The sequence below is a fragment of the Anabas testudineus genome, chromosome 3 (genome assembly GCF_900324465.2).
Source record: "Anabas testudineus chromosome 3, fAnaTes1.2, whole genome shotgun sequence".
In the NCBI taxonomy this organism is placed as follows: domain Eukaryota; kingdom Metazoa; phylum Chordata; class Actinopteri; order Anabantiformes; family Anabantidae; genus Anabas; species Anabas testudineus.
The window spans coordinates 15,801,349-15,820,948 of NC_046612.1; the positions used below are offsets into that span (position 1 = coordinate 15,801,349).

At 36.6% G+C, this 19,600-nt stretch overlaps 1 protein-coding gene across 1 annotated transcript in view; it reads right to left on the bottom strand.

Annotated features, from left to right (window-relative positions):
- luzp2 (leucine zipper protein 2) overlaps positions 1–19,600 on the bottom strand; it is a 120,519-nt gene that overhangs the window by 42,706 nt on the left and 58,213 nt on the right. The window contains exons 2-5 of the mRNA XM_026378658.1: positions 17,823–17,940; positions 13,978–14,048; positions 10,851–10,932; positions 6,601–6,663 (exon numbers count right to left, since the gene is read on the bottom strand). Coding sequence (XP_026234443.1) covers positions 6,601–6,663; positions 10,851–10,932; positions 13,978–14,048; positions 17,823–17,940 — 334 coding nt within the window. The remainder of the gene's footprint in view (positions 1–6,600; positions 6,664–10,850; positions 10,933–13,977; positions 14,049–17,822; positions 17,941–19,600) is intronic.

Here is a 19,600-nt window from a genome sequence, read left to right on the forward strand (position 1 = left end):
TTTAATACAAGCCCACAAGGAATATGCCCTCCATTTAATATGAGACAGTAGGCCAACAAATTGTGCGCTCAGGTTTACATGCCACTCGAGATTCCATTACAGACAAGCCAGGGCAGAATTACTGTACTTCATGATTTGAGTATTCTCTAAACCCTTCCCTTCTCACAGATTTGCGCAATGTGTCTGTGCACAGATTCACTGTCTATGGAGCACCTTATGTTTAGTCCACGCAGGACCAACAATCTTTATAAATGTCCTATCTGCGAGTCATCAGTTCTAATTAAAAAGAAACACACGCATACACACACACACGCACTCATTAGATTGAATGTTACTCACAGTCTGACGACATCCATTGCATAAGCAGCACTGCTGATAATGAATCAACAAACAACAACAGAAATGTCAGAAAGCATCTCTAGCACAGCAGTCTCTGCTATAAATGCCACAGCATGCAGTCTAACCTAGATCACAAAGACACCATGTTTCAAATCCACTGTGGGTATGATTCACACTGCTGATGGCATCTAAATCCCATAGACTTTCACTTTAAACCTTGGCCTCTCCTCAATACCGTATGCCTCTTTATTCTTGGCTGTGAGACATATTTGGGGGGGAAAAAAAGTGTTTTATGGACAGAAGAATCCATATAATAACACTGCAGCTAAGGAAACAAAGCATTAAATGACAAATAGCTTTCTGAACAGCAAAGAACCCAAAACAAAATAGCCCATGTCGCACACTGCTTTAATTCTTCCAGAGCTGAGCCCTTATGCAGCACTGCAGGAAACAGTTGCAGTGCTTTTCCATTTGGAACAAGCTTCCTGTCAGTGTCAAGGAAGCAGACACTGACTCAGTATTTTAGCTGAAACTCAACTCATTTCTTTAATGCAGCATTTGTTAAATAATGGTTGCATCATTCCAGCAATACCATTACCCTTCCTTTTTAGCCAACAGCACATTCTCTAAATAAACACCGTAGTCTGTCTATAGTGTGCGTTTCCCCACTCTTCAATGTTTTTGACACTGATTGAGAAGAAGAGACAGATACAGTCTGTTAACCCACTGCCTCACCCCAAGCCACATTCGATTGGACGCTAAGCTGTCCGCTGAAATAAAGTGTGTGGATTCACTGAATTCACTGACAAGCTTTCCGGGTGTCCGGCTCTCAGCGGAGGGAGAATCAATGCAGCCTGTGGATAGTATTGAGATCAGAGCTTTTTTGGTTCGGGGAATAGTGTGAAATGAGCATGATGTCATAAAATGAAAGTACACCCTCTCTGTGTGAATAGTTTGAGAAATTCAAAGGGATTATGTGAAAGAGAAACAATGAGAAACACATCTGACATTGAACTAGCAGGGTGGATGGGTATTAGACACATCTGCCTTTAACTCTGATTAATGATCTTCATACTTGACCAAAGTTTTAACTCTAATCAAAATTGTATTTGCATAATCAAAGCCTCATTCAGTTAACTCATCTTCCACGTACAGTGGATGCAGCTCTTATCAATTGTGGCTGATTGATAGTGTATATAAACTTGCTTACACCGGATGTGTGTTATTCAACGTTATTAAGAAGACACATTTTCATTTTGTGACCTGTTGATCTGGACTTGGTGAAGCAGGTTTGTTATATTTTCAATTCAGGTTGTTAAGGGCTTATCTGGCTCAAACACGTACTTTGTGGCTGTGAGACTCTTGTGTTACTTGTGCTATACTGGGTGCCATGTTTGCATATTGCCATAGCAACCTAAGACACATGGATTTGTTGTCCTGATTTTATTTACATCTAAATGAAATGCCATACCATTCCAGTGTCTAGACCTTTGAAATGCAGTGATTTTTTTGTTTGTTTGATGTCATATCTAATGCTAGAACTTTTCACAGCATGCCATCTACAGTATACCTACCTATACATAAATAATAATAAATACATCATTTCTATCTACAGTAACAATGTAACTACTGTCTAACCCTCATTCTCTTGATACACTTTGTCTTTCAAACATGTCCATGATTGGTAATTGGTTCTAAGAGCATCTTTCTGGCTTTGAGAGTCTCTTTGTGTTGGTGCAGTGGCTACTGCTACTACTAGTGAAGAAATGAGTAAGCCATTTATCTTCAAAGACAATAAACCAATCACTGTAGTGTGTTGTGTGGGGAAATAACTAGAAAGTAATTATGTATGTTGTATGTTTTTTGATACAACCTTGAAGCATTTACTGGCAAAATATAAAGAAAAGCCCGACATAGAATATTATACAAGTTCTTTTAAATGATTGCGCACACTATTCTAGGAAGACACATTATCTTTGGCTTCATGTCTTTGATCATGGACCATCTTTACTTAATTTTATCTGAGCTGCTGCAGTTTGATAATGCTTGAGCCAAGTTAAATCCCGGAAAAACGAACTTTAACTTGACTAAAGACACATTTCTGTAAAAAAAAAAATAGTCGTGACAGTCAATATTTTACTTTTATGACTTGAACAAGTGAACTGCCCAGCTTGCTAGACAATAATATCAAGCCTCTATTAACTTTAGTAGTTTCATCTGCTTTTTGTTTGCCCTGTTCCAAACACATAATAATGCAGTTTCTATTTTCTGCCTGATTCAGTTTTTTGTTATTTTTTTTTCCAGACTATCACAAAGACTATCCAGTAAATGTTCTGCCGCGTGTTTTTTTTTTTCCTGCGATTTAGTTGGTGAAATGACACCAGGAAACATGAAAGGAAGAAGACAATGACAGGATGCCATTTTAGACTATAAAACATCAGCATTAGCAGCGAGGAGCTGAATGTGTGACAAAGCTGTCTATTACAATGCTCTGTGAGAATGTGATGAATCCCAGCAGGATCCAGGTCAGTCTGTAAATCATTCTCCCTCACACTACTCATAATAAGCCCTGAAAGCAAATCATTGATAATGACTTGATTTGCAATCGTAAGGCTTCCACACTGACACCGCAACACAACTCACAGTGATGTGTAACACAAAAACACATTTTAAAAACTAATGCTGGCATAAACAAATGATATAGTCTGTTGTACAGATGTTCCCTTCAGTCCTATGAGGAATCTGTATAACAGACCACAGAAGCACTAGTTCTGAGTAAGGATATATTATCAAATTGCTATAAGATGTTCACAAAAACTATTAAGTGCTCAAAACTAAAGCATCTGCAAAATGACTAAATGTAAATCTCCATCGAGCTACACTAACCCATAATAAAGTAGAAACATGTTTCTGAACTATCACTCCAATCTCAGGTCTCATGTGCTCTGGAGCAGGTTTTCTACAAGGACTTCATTATATGTGGCTCTGTTCATCCTTCCCTCAATTATGACCACTCCTTTTTTTTTGCATGTACATACATGTTACATGTTGAATTAGGTGTTTAAAAATGAAAAAATACATTATATCATTATGTTAAGTTTTGTCAGATCACGGAAGTGGAGAAAGTACTGTAAGACTGAAAAGAGTGGACTGTGAAGTAGTAAAATAATAATGCTTAAACACTTTTGACCTTTGGGTTTCTGCACACAGGACATTTCTGTAATGCACACAAGTGTAATGAATACAGGAAAATGTTTCTCATGATTCCCTGCATGTAGCCACGACTTAAATGTCAGAATGGCACAGATGTGAGGGAAATTCCCAGACTTCTATTGACCACAAATGACCCCTTCTGTATGTGATTAGAAAAGTCTCCAAACCTAGAGAGGCCCTTTTCCAAGACGTGTACATCTGACAGAAAAACGTCAGTCTATAAAAGGTGCTTTCATCTACACCTGCTCTTTGCCTCATCCTCCTACGCGCAGTCTAAATTTGATCTAATATCAAAGTTTTCTTCAGGTGGTGTAAAATCATTTCCCTGCAAATTCTGCCAACAACTACTGTTTTTTTTTGTTTGTTTTTTGAGTATGTTAATTTACAGTTTAGTTAACTCTATTCAGAGTCAAACACTGATTGTCTTTTGTTCTGGAAAAATTAGTGCAAATCAATGAGGGGATTAAGGTACTGAGCGTTAACAGGTGGCCTGTGATCACAGCATGTAAAAAATATAGCTCCATACAAAAAAAACTGGACTGCATGTGAAACATTCGAGAAGAATCCTCTTCATGCCCCATCGTCTTCATACTTACGTTGTTTTCAAATTAAGATGTTAAGACTACGGGAATCCCTAAGTGTTCATTACAAAGTCAAATCATGGCCTCTCTTATGGGTCATTTAGTCAGTTAACGTGATCTGCAGCACAGTATTGCCAACATGTGTCGGCTCCTGCTGTGAAAATCACATGATTGATTATGGAAGTGTCTCACATTTACCTTTGATTACCCCCTGCGGAATTAAACGTGCAGGAACAAATTTAATATATAACATTTTCCAGCATTCATTTAACTTTAACTGCTACCGAGGATATTATTCTTCAAATGCATTAATGAACAAGATTATGTTTCAAGGTTCATCAGGCTTGGGTACTATCTCATATCTACTTCTGCAATGACACCAATATATGGCACAATGATGTAAATTCACAAGAGAAGATAAACTGTATAATAAAAAGAGACAGAGTGCAAGATGAGTGTCAGCATGTGGATTCTTGCGTTCCCCGCAGTCTTTGTGACAAGTGCATATATTGAAAACCTGTTGACTTGAAATCAAAAGCCAATAATCCTACACACTATTCATGACTTAAACAAAATTTATTAAAACAATGTTTTAATAATGTTTTATTAATAATTTTGACTTAGATGAAGATCAAAAGGTTCACATACTTTTTCATGATACTGTATGTATTCATGTATGTATGTATTATGGATTATTATAGATTAACCACCTGGTAGTACATAAAGTGGGTAAAATAAGCATTGCCCTTACCAGCTCAGTTTCTTTGCCACATTTTTCATGGTTAAATCTTTGTTTGTAGCTATAGGACAAATGTGAAGTAAGTTCACAGTAAATGTTTTCACCTTTTAGAAACTTAATGAAATGAAATGAATGTTCTCAAAAATTTCTGTCCTTGAATCTTTACACGAATAACATCTTATATATGAGGCAACCATGGACTAGATTTGTATATTCCTCTTATCGACAGAAATTAGGTTCAATACTTTTTCTTTGCTCAGTAACTAAGTCAGACTCATATCCAGAGAAATCTCTTTCTTAATGGAGTACTTGTAGCATGTACCAACAAGTCTTTTAGTTTAATTTTTCTTTACTTTGTTTGTCCCTGGCGTCTCGTTCAACATTTGCTGAAAGAGTGACCCCATGGATGCAGTCGTGCCAGGCATCAACACCAAAATGGTAGTTGCTATCTCTGAGATTACAACTGTGCAAACAAAGTGGTTTGGTTTGGGTTTGGGTTTAGTACAAATGTTACTTAAAACAACAGTTTGCTTAATGTTAGGTGACATAATTAATGGATGGAAGCAGCACACTGGTGGATACTTGCCTGAACAGTTTGACTGCAGTAAATTGCTACCATTATGTCATTGTTTAGGGAATTCATTTGAAGCCCTCGATTATGTTACCAAAGGAGAGTAAAAATTATCCTGAAATTAATTTGAACATCCTGTGGAAATCAGTTTCTCACTGCAGTGCTGAGTAATATGGTGTGGTAATTTTCAACATCTCTTTATCTTCATTTCTTGTGATCTTTGCAATGGCCTGCCTGTAGTTCAGAAAGCAAAACATGCAACCACTGTGACCATGGCCAGCCATTAGAGAACATTAAATTGTAATAAGTAACAAAGCTAATACTCAGACTAGGCATATGTATACACTAGGTGTTGTGTGTTGGTATATAACAAAGTTCATAGATATCAATCAATCAAATAAAGCAAATTAAGGCAAAATAAGCTGAAATTAGCATTTGATGGGGAAATGGAGTTAATTAATCTGTTTCAAAAACCGTACATTTAAGAAACAGGCCCTTTACGCGTGGAACCTGAGTGAACAAACTCCAACTTAAGGTACCTGAACATGTTTAAAGGTTCTGTTGGCAAAATGGCTATGTTACATTTAATGGGCCAATGTTCCTATAGATAACAAGCCAAATAGTAGGTAATGTAGTGTCACAAGTTTGCAGTATAGTTACAATGGTATTTGTGAGCAGAACCTTTTTTTTAAGGCATCAGCCGTAAACATCAGAATTTGGTGTCAGCCTGTCAGAATAAAAAAATAAAAAATATATATAAATGAATAAAAACTTCCTTTTAGACTTACTATTTTGCACTGATCCTCAACAATCACACAGAAATAAATCTATCACAGAGGAAACAGTAGATAGGGAGACCAATTCCTCCACCAGCATAAACCACAGCAGTCATGATCAAAGACATATTCTATAGACATATTTGACGTAGGTCCGCCTTTGAATTAAAGCAATAAGCTGTCCCTTCAGTCTCAAAAGGGATTGCCAAAAGGTAGAAAATCATTCAGTGAAATACAAGTAGGGGCGTCCAGTAAGTTCAGGTTAGTCATATACCTTGTGAAAGCCTAAACTAAAAATTAATGAGGATAACAAATCCTTATTTTTGTTAGAATACAGTAGCATGATTTAAACCAGCTTCAAACAATACTTTGATGACTCACCTCTTGCTGTAAATCCTTGATGATTTTGGTCTTTTTCTCCATCTCCACTTTTAGAAATTTGATCTGCAGACGAAATGAACAAAAGAAAGATGATTATGAAGGCTGTTTAGCGGCACTGTTTTTACCATTCGGTAAAAATAACAGCTGTTGAGTATGTTAAGCAACATATGTAGAAATAAATCCACTGAATGAAGGCAACATCAAAAGGCAGCTCCAGTCTATGCATTAGTTCATCTCTCAGCCCTGTCTGCCTGGCTTCCCTAGCAAAATCTGTTTTCTAAAAATGACATTCCTTCGCAACTTAACTGCAAAAGCCATTCTTTTTTGTAGTAAACATATGCCATATGGAATTAAGCTTCAATGCAACATATGTTTTGAATGAATGAAGCACTACATCATTTATGTGAAGTAAGATTTCCTTTTATTTAGCCAGACCACTGTCTTTTTAAAACAATAACCAAAGTTATTTTTTTGCCTGAATATAATTATAATAAACTTTAATAATGGTGTGGTCACAAAAACTGGATGTGGTAATAGGTTAGAATATATATTCCATCTTCTACTTTTTAAAAAGTTTTATGTCAACTGTGAATTAACTCATTTGCTGCTGTATTATTGTACCTGTTAACAAGAGCAGCATCATGTACAAGGGACTGATTCAAAATAAATTAGCATCTGTTTCATATAAATGTGTGACAGTGGGGTTTATCTAATGTGTTTGTTCTTAAATGTTTTGCATAACAATAAAGCTCTATGGCAAAAAAAGAAAAAACAAATATATCCGGGTTTGGTTACACTGACAGTAAGTTTATTTGTTGATTAAATAAAAAAAGTATTGTATTGTGTTACATTTAATATTTTAGGCTATGGCCATAAGCAGAAATGTTGTATTTCATACTAAAAAAAAAATCCCACTCACATCATTTTTTGTTTGTGTTTGTTTGAAAAGTAAAAGTCACATTTTTTCCACTTTTTAGTGAGTGCACCCTGGGGAACTCGACCCCACCAGCTGACTCACATCCCTAAACAGCATAATAACATCAAAGGTCACGCTCAGTCACTGTCACTGCCCCAGAGACTAGGAAAACATATACAAAAACAGAAAAAAAAATCCCCGGTGCACTAAATATTTTAGCTAATTAATGTATGAAAAGAATAAATGGATAATTAAAGTCGCCATTAGCAGTTATGTGTACTGCAAGTAGTAATTTCAGCATCATTGGTTGATTCATTGTTTTTAATTTCATCAGAATAAGCAGTGTTGGTATGTTTACATTCAGGCAGCATACTGGGGCACCTACCATCAACGACAGCTATATCTTATGAACAAACATTGGCACAGAGTCATGTATTAAAATTACAATACAGTTTTTCACTTTTTAGACTGTATAACCGATAAAAGTCATCTGTCACCTCCCGCCCCTTACATAATTATTTTTTCATGACGTGTTCAGAAATGGTTAATTGGAGAGTCTCTGATTGAAGCACATGTGATACACTGAGCCATTTATTCCTGCAGTGAGCAACTGCCGATTTTCCACTGCATGCTTGATTTAATAGCCCATATGCTTATCATGTGAGAGTGATATTTTTGTTTTCCACAACCTTTTTATCATGGGCTCCGCATGTCTTGCTGATGCAGGCCTGTGGCTTGTGTCTAGCAGCCAGACAGAGGTTCAAACACCTGCAGATGGCACACTGCTGCCAAGTGCTGTCGTAAATCGAAAAGAATGAATTCTGTGTGTGTGAGAGAGATAGAGACGGGTCCAGGTTTCGACTTTCCAGAATGAAAAGGCTTTTTTTGAGCATTGCGTGACCTTGAAACAGGTCATCAAGATAATCCGGAGGACAAAGAGAAAAAGATTCATGGGGCTGGTGACCTCATACCAGGTATCGACCCCCAGGAACAGTAAACTAAGTTGACTCGTGTCCCCAAGCAAGGCATGATAACATCAAGGTTCATGTTTGAGCCTTTCAGTCACCGTCACACCCTTGGGGAATGGTATAAAAAAAATAAAAAATAGCATCCTGTTGCAACATGGTCTATGTTCTATGTACCAAATTGTTTGTTTGTTTGATGGGGCCTATTTCTAAGCCAGAAAAAATCAGTTCCTAGCTCTATATAGGTTAAGATTCATAACACATTTAACATTTATGACCATTTATGAGTAGGAAAATTAAGCATAATCTTTTAGCAGAATGGATAAGCTGGACCAAATAAAACATGGATTCATGATTTGTCGATTGGTAGACAGTTGACTAATCTCTAGCCCTACTTCAAGCTTCTAACCAATACTGAGAAGGTGGTGGTAGTAATATTGCTGAACACCAGAGACTAAAGTAAATCCTTAAATTTACAGTCAGATCCAAAGACTTTTTCTACACATCAGAAGCTACAATATACAGTGTATTATAATATATTTTTATGACGTGGGGTGCTCCTCCCATTCTTCTTTATGTTGATTCGCTCTGGATTTTTTTACGAAGCTCTGAACCTGCACATCAGTGTTCTCTTGAATGTGTGTGGCATTTGCACACATTAGCAGCGTCCTCTTTCCATCTTGAATCTCAGTGGTTGTGATAAATACCATTTAACAGAACATAAATGTCAAACTCAAACTATAAAACCCTGCAACTGGGATTTGTCACTGGACTAAGATAAAGGGCAGGCGTGCCACTTAAAATTTTACTGTACTTTTGTTTATCCTACAGAATGATAATGGTGCATGTTAAACCTTATGACATAGGGAGGCATAGAAAATCAGGACTATTGCAGGACAAGGTTTTCCTGCAAAATACTAAAAACCCACAACTACTCTCTTAGTTCAGCCAATCAGGCTTCTTCACTAGAGGCATCTCTCTGAATGGTAGGAGGGTGCAACTGTGGGACGGTACAGTAGGACAGACAACTTTGAATAGAACAACATAGGTAAAAACGAATATTATAGAATAATGAAGACAGTAAACACAAACATTACTACACTTCAAGTGTTATAAGTCACATTGTCATTTTATGAGGATATTAATTTGTTTTTTCACTGTTGATATTCTGTTGATGAGTTGTTGATATTGTTCAGAGAAATAATCCACATGTTTACGTGTCCATGGTACTGACAACAAAGCACCAGCCCAGCAGGCTTATTTTTGGCAAATTCAATTTGAACGTACAATTAATTAATTCACAAATTAATTAACGATATTTGTCATAATTACTGGAGTGAGCAAATGTTCACATTCTTTGCTGACTGTGAATTTCTTTTTATAACATCATCAATATGCTGTGACCATGAAAAAAATGTTGGTAAAGCAAATTCAGTATTAATTTAATTTGATTAATTTGTTCAGCTCAAAGACTAACATAGATAAACATGGCTCTTAACTGATCTTAATATATTACAAGTTATAATTTACTCTACAGAACACCAAGAGCAACAGTAATTACCTCAAAACACAGAAGTACTAGTTTCTGTGTTATAACACCTTAATTTTATGGTAATATAACATTAACCCAAACACAGAGCGCCTCAGTAGTTACCTAAAAACACACATAGATGTTTATTAATAACCCTGATATATTGATATTACCCAAATTATACCACCTATTACATTATTACCAAAAGCTATAACTTTGTTGTTACAAATTATTACCCTAATTACATTGTTGTTGCAAAAATGTTGCACTTGACACTGTTAAGTTATAGAATTTCTAGTTCATCTGCAGGAAACTAAACAGCAGCTCCAATGTACTTTATGCTCAACACTATCCATCATGATCCATTTTCTTTATCTATTATAATAAAATATATTTTGTTGGATTTTGGACTTTAAATCTTGGGCTCTGGGAAAATAGTGACAGGTATTTTCACTAGAGGTATATATTCACTTTCAGGTATACATACCAAGGGATTGATTCAATTAAACTTACCTTATTTATTCTTTGATCAGTTTTTTTTGTTTGTTTCTTTTTACCTTGGAATTTAATTAAAAGCAAAGTGACAGCCTATCTGGAGAGATAAATACATGTCTTCAGATTATAATACCTTTGTCCAATCTTATTAAGTTTTGTGTGGGGTTAGGAAGACACAAAGCTTTCCTTCAGTATTTCTGAGTCTTTCAATTAAGTGGTGAGGCAAGGAGGCGAGAGCTGGCTGCTGGGTAATGAGCGTGGATCACTGAGAGGCCCTGTGTGACAGGTGACGGGGCTGGTTAGAGGAGACCGGATGTTGATGGTCAGGTCAGCTCTGTCTTACCGTGGCCTGCTGCTTCTCTGCTCTCTCATTTGCCTCATCCAGCTGCTTCTGCAAGGCTGCCTGGAGGGACTTCATCTCCTCTCTGTCAAGTGGGAGGGAAGTGAGAAACACTGTTAGCACATCCGCCTCACACTCTCAGGGGCCCCAAAATGTCTTTCTTAAATGTACCACTGTTGAGAGCCATTTTGAACAGAAATTGTAATATGCAAAGCAGTTTGTGAACAAACATGTTGAATCGTTTCAAGTTTAACTAATTCCAAAATCAGGAAGCACACATTGTATTTGTGATATTCTGGTAAACATCAAATCCTAGCTTTACCTTTCCACCTACTGTAGGGAAGTGACAATAATGAATGAAACAAGAATATAAACATTAACACGTTATTAGTTATGCAATTAGGGGATGAAGAAGGTGGTATTTTGTAGCTAAATTGTGTGCCAAGAGAGCTGTAAATTGCTTTTGTGTAATTGCTGAAACCTTGTTTACATATTCACACATTCATTGATTTGTCACCTTATTTTTCTTCTGTGGTATCAAAACATTTGTGCTTTTTTTAGTGTGTGTGTGTGTGTGTGTGTGTGTGTTTGAATGTAAAGGTTCAGCTACAGTCATGATAATGCAAGGTTTGACAAATGCGCTAAAACAAATATCATACATAGATAATGTTATATCAGTAAGATTATACAGGTAACATGTTGCATTTCAAACACTCTCCATGCTGTGTGAAAGTCGTAATGTGTTTCATCTAAAATGTTAACTCATTACTATACAGTGGATATTTTAGTACCGTCTGATGCTCCTGAACACAGATAACAACAATGCGCACTGAATTATGAATCAAGTGATGCGGGTCGGTGGTTTTTAAAACATGTAGAAATCACATCTCAGGAACACAGAGTTAAATTCGAGGTAACAGTCTATTTACTGTTTCCAAGCGTGGCTGCAAGTTTGAAAGTGTGTGACATGGTTGTAGTCAGCCAGAGGTGTAGTCAAGCGGCAGTATCTTTGAAGGCAATGCAGCAGTGCTCTGTGTTTGTGTCAGAAATATTTTACTGCTCAACAGCCATATACCCTTATATTTTATATGCCAGTGGTCTTGTGTCTTGGCATAACTTCAACCTAGCAAACATTTTTCTTCACAGCAATCAGCCAAGCGCCACAGCTGTGGCATTTCATTTATATTCCCATGTCCTGCATCTGAGACTTGGAAACAACTTGGACAAACAAGATCAAAACTGCAGAAACTGACAGAAAATGTCCCAGTAACTATGAGACTGACAAATCACAGCATGCTAAATTAAAACAGCTGAACTAATTGTTGTTGCTACTTTAAAACCTTTAAGTGTTTCTACCTGTCTGCTGAAAAAAAAAAAAAACATTTTCGTTTGGAGCTAAATTATTTTCAGAAAGCAATCAAATTGCTGTTAAGAGTTGTCAAAAATAAATGACTTGCAATGAATCACCTGTCTGTATCCGCCATGATGGAGTCAGCTAGTAATCACACTTGGCAGACTTGGAACTCCAAAGGTGGATTAATAACACTTTGAAAAAAATCGCAGCTCACAAATGCAAGGTAGGCAACATTGAGCCAAACTGCTGCTTTATGGTTTTTAGCCTGATGACATGTGAGAGCTGCCGTGGACTGGTGATAGGGTATTGATTTGCTATCAAGATACTGCACACAGGATGCTAGCATTTCAGAGCATGAAGGCCACAAACGACTCCAAATCATTAACAGTCTCATTATACACAACATTAAGCAGACAATCCTAACTAGCAAAGTGCACTGAGTGAACACTTTTCCAGCTTGCGTGCAAAAACATAAAAGACTAATTCACAGATGTTGGATGGGCTTTTTTCACAAAGCAAAGACAGGCACATCATTTTAAAATATACAATAAGGATTTGGAATTGGAATATGCATTATTTTGCCAGACCGCTGTCAATCAACTCAGACTGCACCCACACAGTCTAGATGAAGCAGATTAGTTTTGAGTGTTAAACTCTCAAATGATAACACCTAAATAAATGTTTTTGACATTGATCAACAGTAAAAAAAAGACTCAGTCGTGTCAAAATCAGATCAGTGAAAAACAGATCTCTACAGAGTAACATAAATTGATGGAAAGTATAAAACAGAAATAAGTGATTGCATAAGTATTTCCGCATTAAAGTAACTCATCTAAATCATCATTGCTGCATCCAGTTGGGTATCGAAGTCACACAGTTAGTTAAATAGAGCTCACCTGAGTGCAGTGAAGCTGATTGTAGTACAAATTCAAAGTTCAGTTACTGGTGACTATTCAGTGAAGACAAAAGAACACTTCACACAACTCCACATAAAGGCTAATGGAAAGCATAGAGGGATCAATTCAAGGAACATTAAAAAAGGCACCATGAAGCATGATGGTTGCAGCACCATGCTGTGAGGTAGCTTCTCAGCAGTGGGTCTTGAAAAGCTTGTGAATGAATGCAGCAAAATACGGACAAGAACCCTGAAGGAAAACCTGAAGCAGTCTGCATGTGAACTGTGACTTGGGAGGAAATTTGGATTCCAGCAAGCCAGCGACCAGAGAATATCTGGCTCAACTTGAAAAGGATCCCCGAAGAATCTTGACCAGTTTGTGAAGAAGAAAGAAAGGTGCATCTGCTAAATACTTACTTTAGTAAGCTGCAAACTTTTGCTTTTTTCCCAACGCTGTAATTTTAAGCTTACGCCAAACATAACTAAATGTCTCTTCACAAAATGTGCCTGTGAAGCTTTTATGGCACACCAGCTTTTACATTTTCTATTTTACCAAATTGTTTGTACGGATGAGTCAAGCTCCATCTCTGAGTCACCTAATGTCACCTATGTGAAAAATAAATAAATGGGGCTTTTACTTTCAGAAAAACGGGTGCCCACAATAGATGCTACAGCTGTATAGTGATGTACTTGAGATCTGAAGCAAAGTTTTATGTATTAATTAGAATTCACTGTTTGTATAACACTTGACTGATGGTGAAGGTGATTCATCAGCCATTACTGGTGGTTATTATATTGTAAATTTCTAACAACTTCTGATGGCATTTGTGGCCATCATGGCACTGTTTGTTACTCATGTAATTCATTATCCCTCACTTTACCTCTGTTTGTGGCTGAGTTCCAGGATCCTCTGCACGTCCTTCTTGGCCACCGTGTCATCATTTTTCAGTGACTGAAAGAAAAAAAAAAAACCAACAAAGAAAAAACAGTTTTCTAGGAAGTTCAAAGTTTTTCTTATTACATGATACACTTTAAAATAAGATTTTTTTAAAGGGAGCGTGAGTCATGCTAAGTTCTTCATTTACATTCAACTAAATGTAAAATACTGTAGTGCAATCTCAAATCACATCACAATCATAAAATATCTGAGGTGAATTTCATAAAATGATGTAACAGATGTAAAATGGCATAGATGCCCCAGAAATGTATTTAGCCTATAAGAATAGGGCAATGAATGTCTTATATAAATCCTAAAGAGGGACAGGAAGACATCAAGATTGCACTCCACTGGCACATAAGCACCTGCCTGATGGCTAATTATGGATTAGTCAGGTCTCTGATTGCCCTTCAGTCCCTCCAAGATATTTTTTTACTTGTTATGAGCTGAACAGAATTTTCCAGACCCCTAAGAAAATGTGGGCTCAGAGGGAGAGATGGCTTTTGGTTAAATTGTGCTACAAGGTGATATCTGTGGCAATTAACAACACATTTCCATAACATCTGTTTCATCCAGTCTCAGATGAGATGTTTCTCCTCCTCCTCAGTCCCAGATGTCACTTCATGTACGGTTGTAAAGAAGAGAAAGACGAAAGAAATGAGCCAACAGCTGCTTTTGACAAGAGAGCATGTATCGCATTAAGGCAAATGTTGAAGTTGGAACAATAAGAAGTTTGCAACTGTATATTATTATTTATACATGACTCTCTAGGTTTATCCTCTGAGGCCACAGATTTTACAAGCACCGTTTTGTCAATGTTTGTTCCAAAAAAAAAGTTCAACATTTAGATGACAAAAAATCTTCAAATACACTTTCTAACCATTTTGAAAGCCATGGGTTTCAACTTTACCTGAAGTTTGGTGCAGGGCATCAGATTTTCATGATTTTAATTCTCTTAATTCTGCTTCGAAAATGACAGATCCCCTAGAACTGCCCCTGAAGCAACCCATTTAACTTCACACAATATATGGACCATAATAAACTCATGATTTACACATTCTACACATTTTCTATGTCAAATTAAAACTGTCTTCACATTTACTGTTGTGCTATTATTGTACTATTTTCCTTTAGGATATGGTGAACTGTATGACAGACAGGTTTGTAGTGTGCAGATCTCCTCAGGTTAAGTTATTATGAGATTGAATTTAAATTGTGTTCATAGACCTCATTAGGTTATTTTGCAAAGTGCAACCCAAATAGTTGCAAATGCCCAAAGTTTGGTGCAGGGCAGAAAAAAAAAAACTTTCTATTTCTGCACTAACTGCTACACAAGATCTCACCCGGGAGCTGCTGCCAAGAATAAATTCCCTACCTCACAAAGTTTAATTATTAGGGTTGCTGACCTGCACCTAGAGGGCAACTCGTTAAAACTATGAACACTTGCTCCATCAAATCTTTCCAGAAATACTAAATGTTTCTCCCTGTTGACTTGATTTTCTTTTAAAAGTTGATGATTTTTATGTAGATGATGTTTCCCCCCTGAAGAAAAGATTTGTTCCACAGCACACCATTACAAATCTAACCCAACCTCTGCCCTGCCCAGCGTGCTGGCACAGGGCCCAGGGCAAGGATAGATGCCAACCTAGCTAGCTTGGAGTGAATAGACATCAAAGCCTGCCCCCAGGGGTGATGGTAGCCAGACTGCATGAGCTTTTCCCAGACACATCTCACAAGTCTCCCAGGACACAAATCTCTCACAAACACACACAAATGCAGGAAAAAGTGTGCATATCATTGTTTGATTATTGATTTCCAGACAATTCTATTGGCCCACAAAAGTTGCCCGAAGCCTAAAAACATCAACACCCTGCCAAGAGGAAACTATAACTCAAACTGCAGTCTTGGGAGCATTGCACAGAAATGCAGGGAATCTGGCACCCAAGGTCTAAAAGTCCAAGAGGGAGGCATGTTTTGTAAGATCGCTGTTGCATACCCTAATGTCACAGAAAATCCAAAACGATTAAAATATCTGAATGTATAATTGAGTTTCTCTTCTCTTTCTTGTCACTGCCAAGAGCCGTAATGAAGTTGACCTAAACAGACTGGTGGAAAGTGATGTTCAGTATCTGGCACAGAGATAATTGTGTTTTGTGAAATGTTCACAGAATTGTAATATCTACTGTATAATAAGTTACATGATTTGAAGATCAGTATTTGGTGAAACCCAACAGATGTCCCCCATTCCAACAATGATATGAATCTCCATTATCATTCACCTGAAGTTGTTTTATTAACCAAATTTTTCCTCTTATTTTGTGCTAAAATCATACTCGGGAAGGCAGGGTATATATATATTTTTTTTACATATTTGGTTTTAGGCCAAATGTAATTAGGGCAAAATTAATCAAACCTTCCAAGCACAGATGCATGTAAAGTGAGGCTTGGATGTATAAAAAAATTGTTTAAATTTATATATTATATTGTATATTGCTGTTTTAAGAAACTCAAAGAAACCTGAAAATTCCATGGGAGCTGCACATGGCATTAAAAAGAGTCCCATTATTGTGACCCATGAATTAAGGAGGTGTTAACTAGAGCGTAGGTTTCATTTTTTTTAAGATTAGGCCATTGGTTATGATAACATTTTTTTTTCCAGGGAGACATAGCTAAAAATAGACCCAACAAGTTGCCGCACTATATTATCAACTCTAAACAAGCTAGCACTTAAGGTAAAGTGAGGTGATCCATAATGATAGAGATTTTCTTTAAAGTATTATAAATGTTTACAATGAGCAATTGAAGTGTAGTTTTATCTGTAGCATAGTTTTTTTTCCTCAAAGAATTGTAATTAACCTAGGAGTTTTAGTTTAAGTTTACAATTTTCATTATCCCTGATCTCTTAGCTGTAGTACACAGAAGAACTTGAATTGTGTACAATCACTAACTACAATTTGTAGGCACTGCTTGTGCCTACAAAGTGTAATAATTATTCCACTTGTATCCCAAAAACGTAAGTTAATTACTGTGCTTTTCCCTTTATTTCAGGATGGGTACGTCATGAAGGGATCTATGTGATAAAATGAATTCTCCGATTTTAGGGTTAACATACCTTCTAAAGTTACTGGGCTTTTTTTTTTGTACTTGAATGATTATCTGGCTGCTGGGGCATGTTGCCTCATTGGACCTATTTTTAGTTATGCAGCTATGTTCCCTTTCTCAACTTACCGTGATGAAATTGAGTATAAGATTATTATCAAGAGATTTACTTTTCAAGCTATCAGCCAGTGTATTTTTTGGTTTACTGTTTCTAAAATCTGGCATCGAGTTAAGCATAAAAAACAGTGTTGAGGATAGAACATTGCTTACATTTTCGTGTATTGATGGTACTGTCAATCTTTGCTTTATTTTTCTTTTCTCACCCTTCAGTAAAGCTTTTTAACAACACTGAAAGCAGCAGTTGGAAATAAATTGTTTACTTGCTTACTAATTGATCTGAATTTAAAAGTGCATTGCTTATTCAGCACTTGCATTTCCAGCAACACAAATCAAATACGCAACAATGGGCGGGCTCACTAAATTGAAAAACATTCACACATTAATATTTAACAACAGCGAGTTGCTATACAGCCAAATAATGAAAAATAAGTGAGGAGTGGTGGGTTTCCTAGTTATCAGATGACTGAATGCACAGGCTGGAAATTTACCTCTGGCCCATAACTCACAGTTAACTAGGCCTTCAAATGCTGCTATACTGTAGCTTTCTAAGAGAAACAGGAAAATTCCAACCTGAAGGTTGCCTTTTATGCTGTCCAGTTCCTTTGACGTCTTGGAGAGCTGGTGCAGGATGCCGCTTCGCTCACTGAAGACTTCCTTTAGCTTCTTTTCCAGCCCATCATAGCTTTGTCTGTTGAAAGAATGAGAGAAAGAGATATTTCACTATTAAATATCTGCCACTGGCTATGAGAAGTCATTCTTTATTGACACCCTTTGGAGAAAGAGGTGTTTTAAACTGGATTAAAAGCATCATTGTTACAGCTAAAGGGGACAGAAATAGGGAGAAAACTAATATCTACTCAGCACAGCACAGTCCCTCAATGAATAAACGAGGGAAAAACTTCTATTCCTTTCAATCAACTAATTTAGTGAAAGCTTGTTTTACAAAGATAGGTCTTTTGACCAGTGGTATGCCCCTGAATTACCATTTAAATATTCATGTAGTCCATCCAATTATTAACTCAAAAATTCTACCGGGCACATTTGTCAAATCCTGTTTTTCTCTTTGGGAAACTGAACTTCTGAACAGCACTGCGGAGACATTCTTGTCATTTATGACTGAGCTTCCAGAGAGGCAAATATTACTTCACAGCATGTTTGCATGAACTATCGCTATAAGAAAGGTTTTCTTTCATATTGTGAATGACATTCTGCGTTTTCCCCCTGGTATAATAAAAAACTGGGTACAAAAAACATCTGGGGACAAAAGTAAGGGCTTAAGAGCCCGGATGTATCGTAAGTGAACAGAAATAGAGGGAATTAAACCTTGAGAGTCGGACAACCCTGACCCCTTGGCTGCTTCTTACTTCATGACTTGATACTTCTTTTTACCTTTTTTAATCAACATAATAAGAGCTACAACTTTCCATATGTTCCTTTTCACTTCCTAAAAGCTCAAAGTCCATTTTCTCATTTATTCTAACATACTTGTTTACTAACTGAAGGACAAAAGCAACAACTCTTCTGGGAGGTGTTTAAAATCAAGTGTACAGTATATGAATGTTGTTACTCTACTGACAAAAAAAGCCCTGAGGCCCCAGTTTTCCTCTTAAGTCCCAAAATATGATTGCCTTGATGATCCCTTGAGTCTTTTAATTGTAACTGCATGTAATAGTAAAAAAAAAACAAAAAACATCCACCCTTTTTCTTATCCCATAGTAAGGAGTTGAAAAGGTAATGCAGTGTCAATAAGTGAAATCAACTGCTAGGGAAACAGTTTCTGTCTAGACATAGTGAGTTATTTAAGGACAAAATGAGATAACTCAGTAAAATGGTCCTATCTCACTCTGTAATCCATTTTACTTTGGGCATTTCATTACAGTTAAACTTACAGATTGGTCTACCAACAAGAAAAAAAATTAAATTATTATGGGAAATAACATATTGATGCTAGTCAATAGTTGTCGGCCAGTGGCTGGATTAGATAGCTAAACCTCAATGAAGTTTGTGCTAATACTTTAGCATACTTTACTTCAAACACAATCATCTCAAATTGTATTACTGTCAATTACTTAAAGATTTACATATTTACTGCGTCACATACATAGCATATACATTTTTATTTTAGAAGATGAGGATTAGGAGTTAAACCTAATCAGAGTTTTACAATTTGCTATAAAGAAACAGCCACAACTGCATGGCAAATCAACTCAACAGCAGCTTGTTAAGGAAATATATGTATATGTTTTTCTTTTTTCACAAGAAAGATCAAAATACCAAAAGAATAAATATCTGTGCTTACTTTCGTATGTAATTGAAACTCCAAATTATTGCAAAAGCTTCAAGCGAAG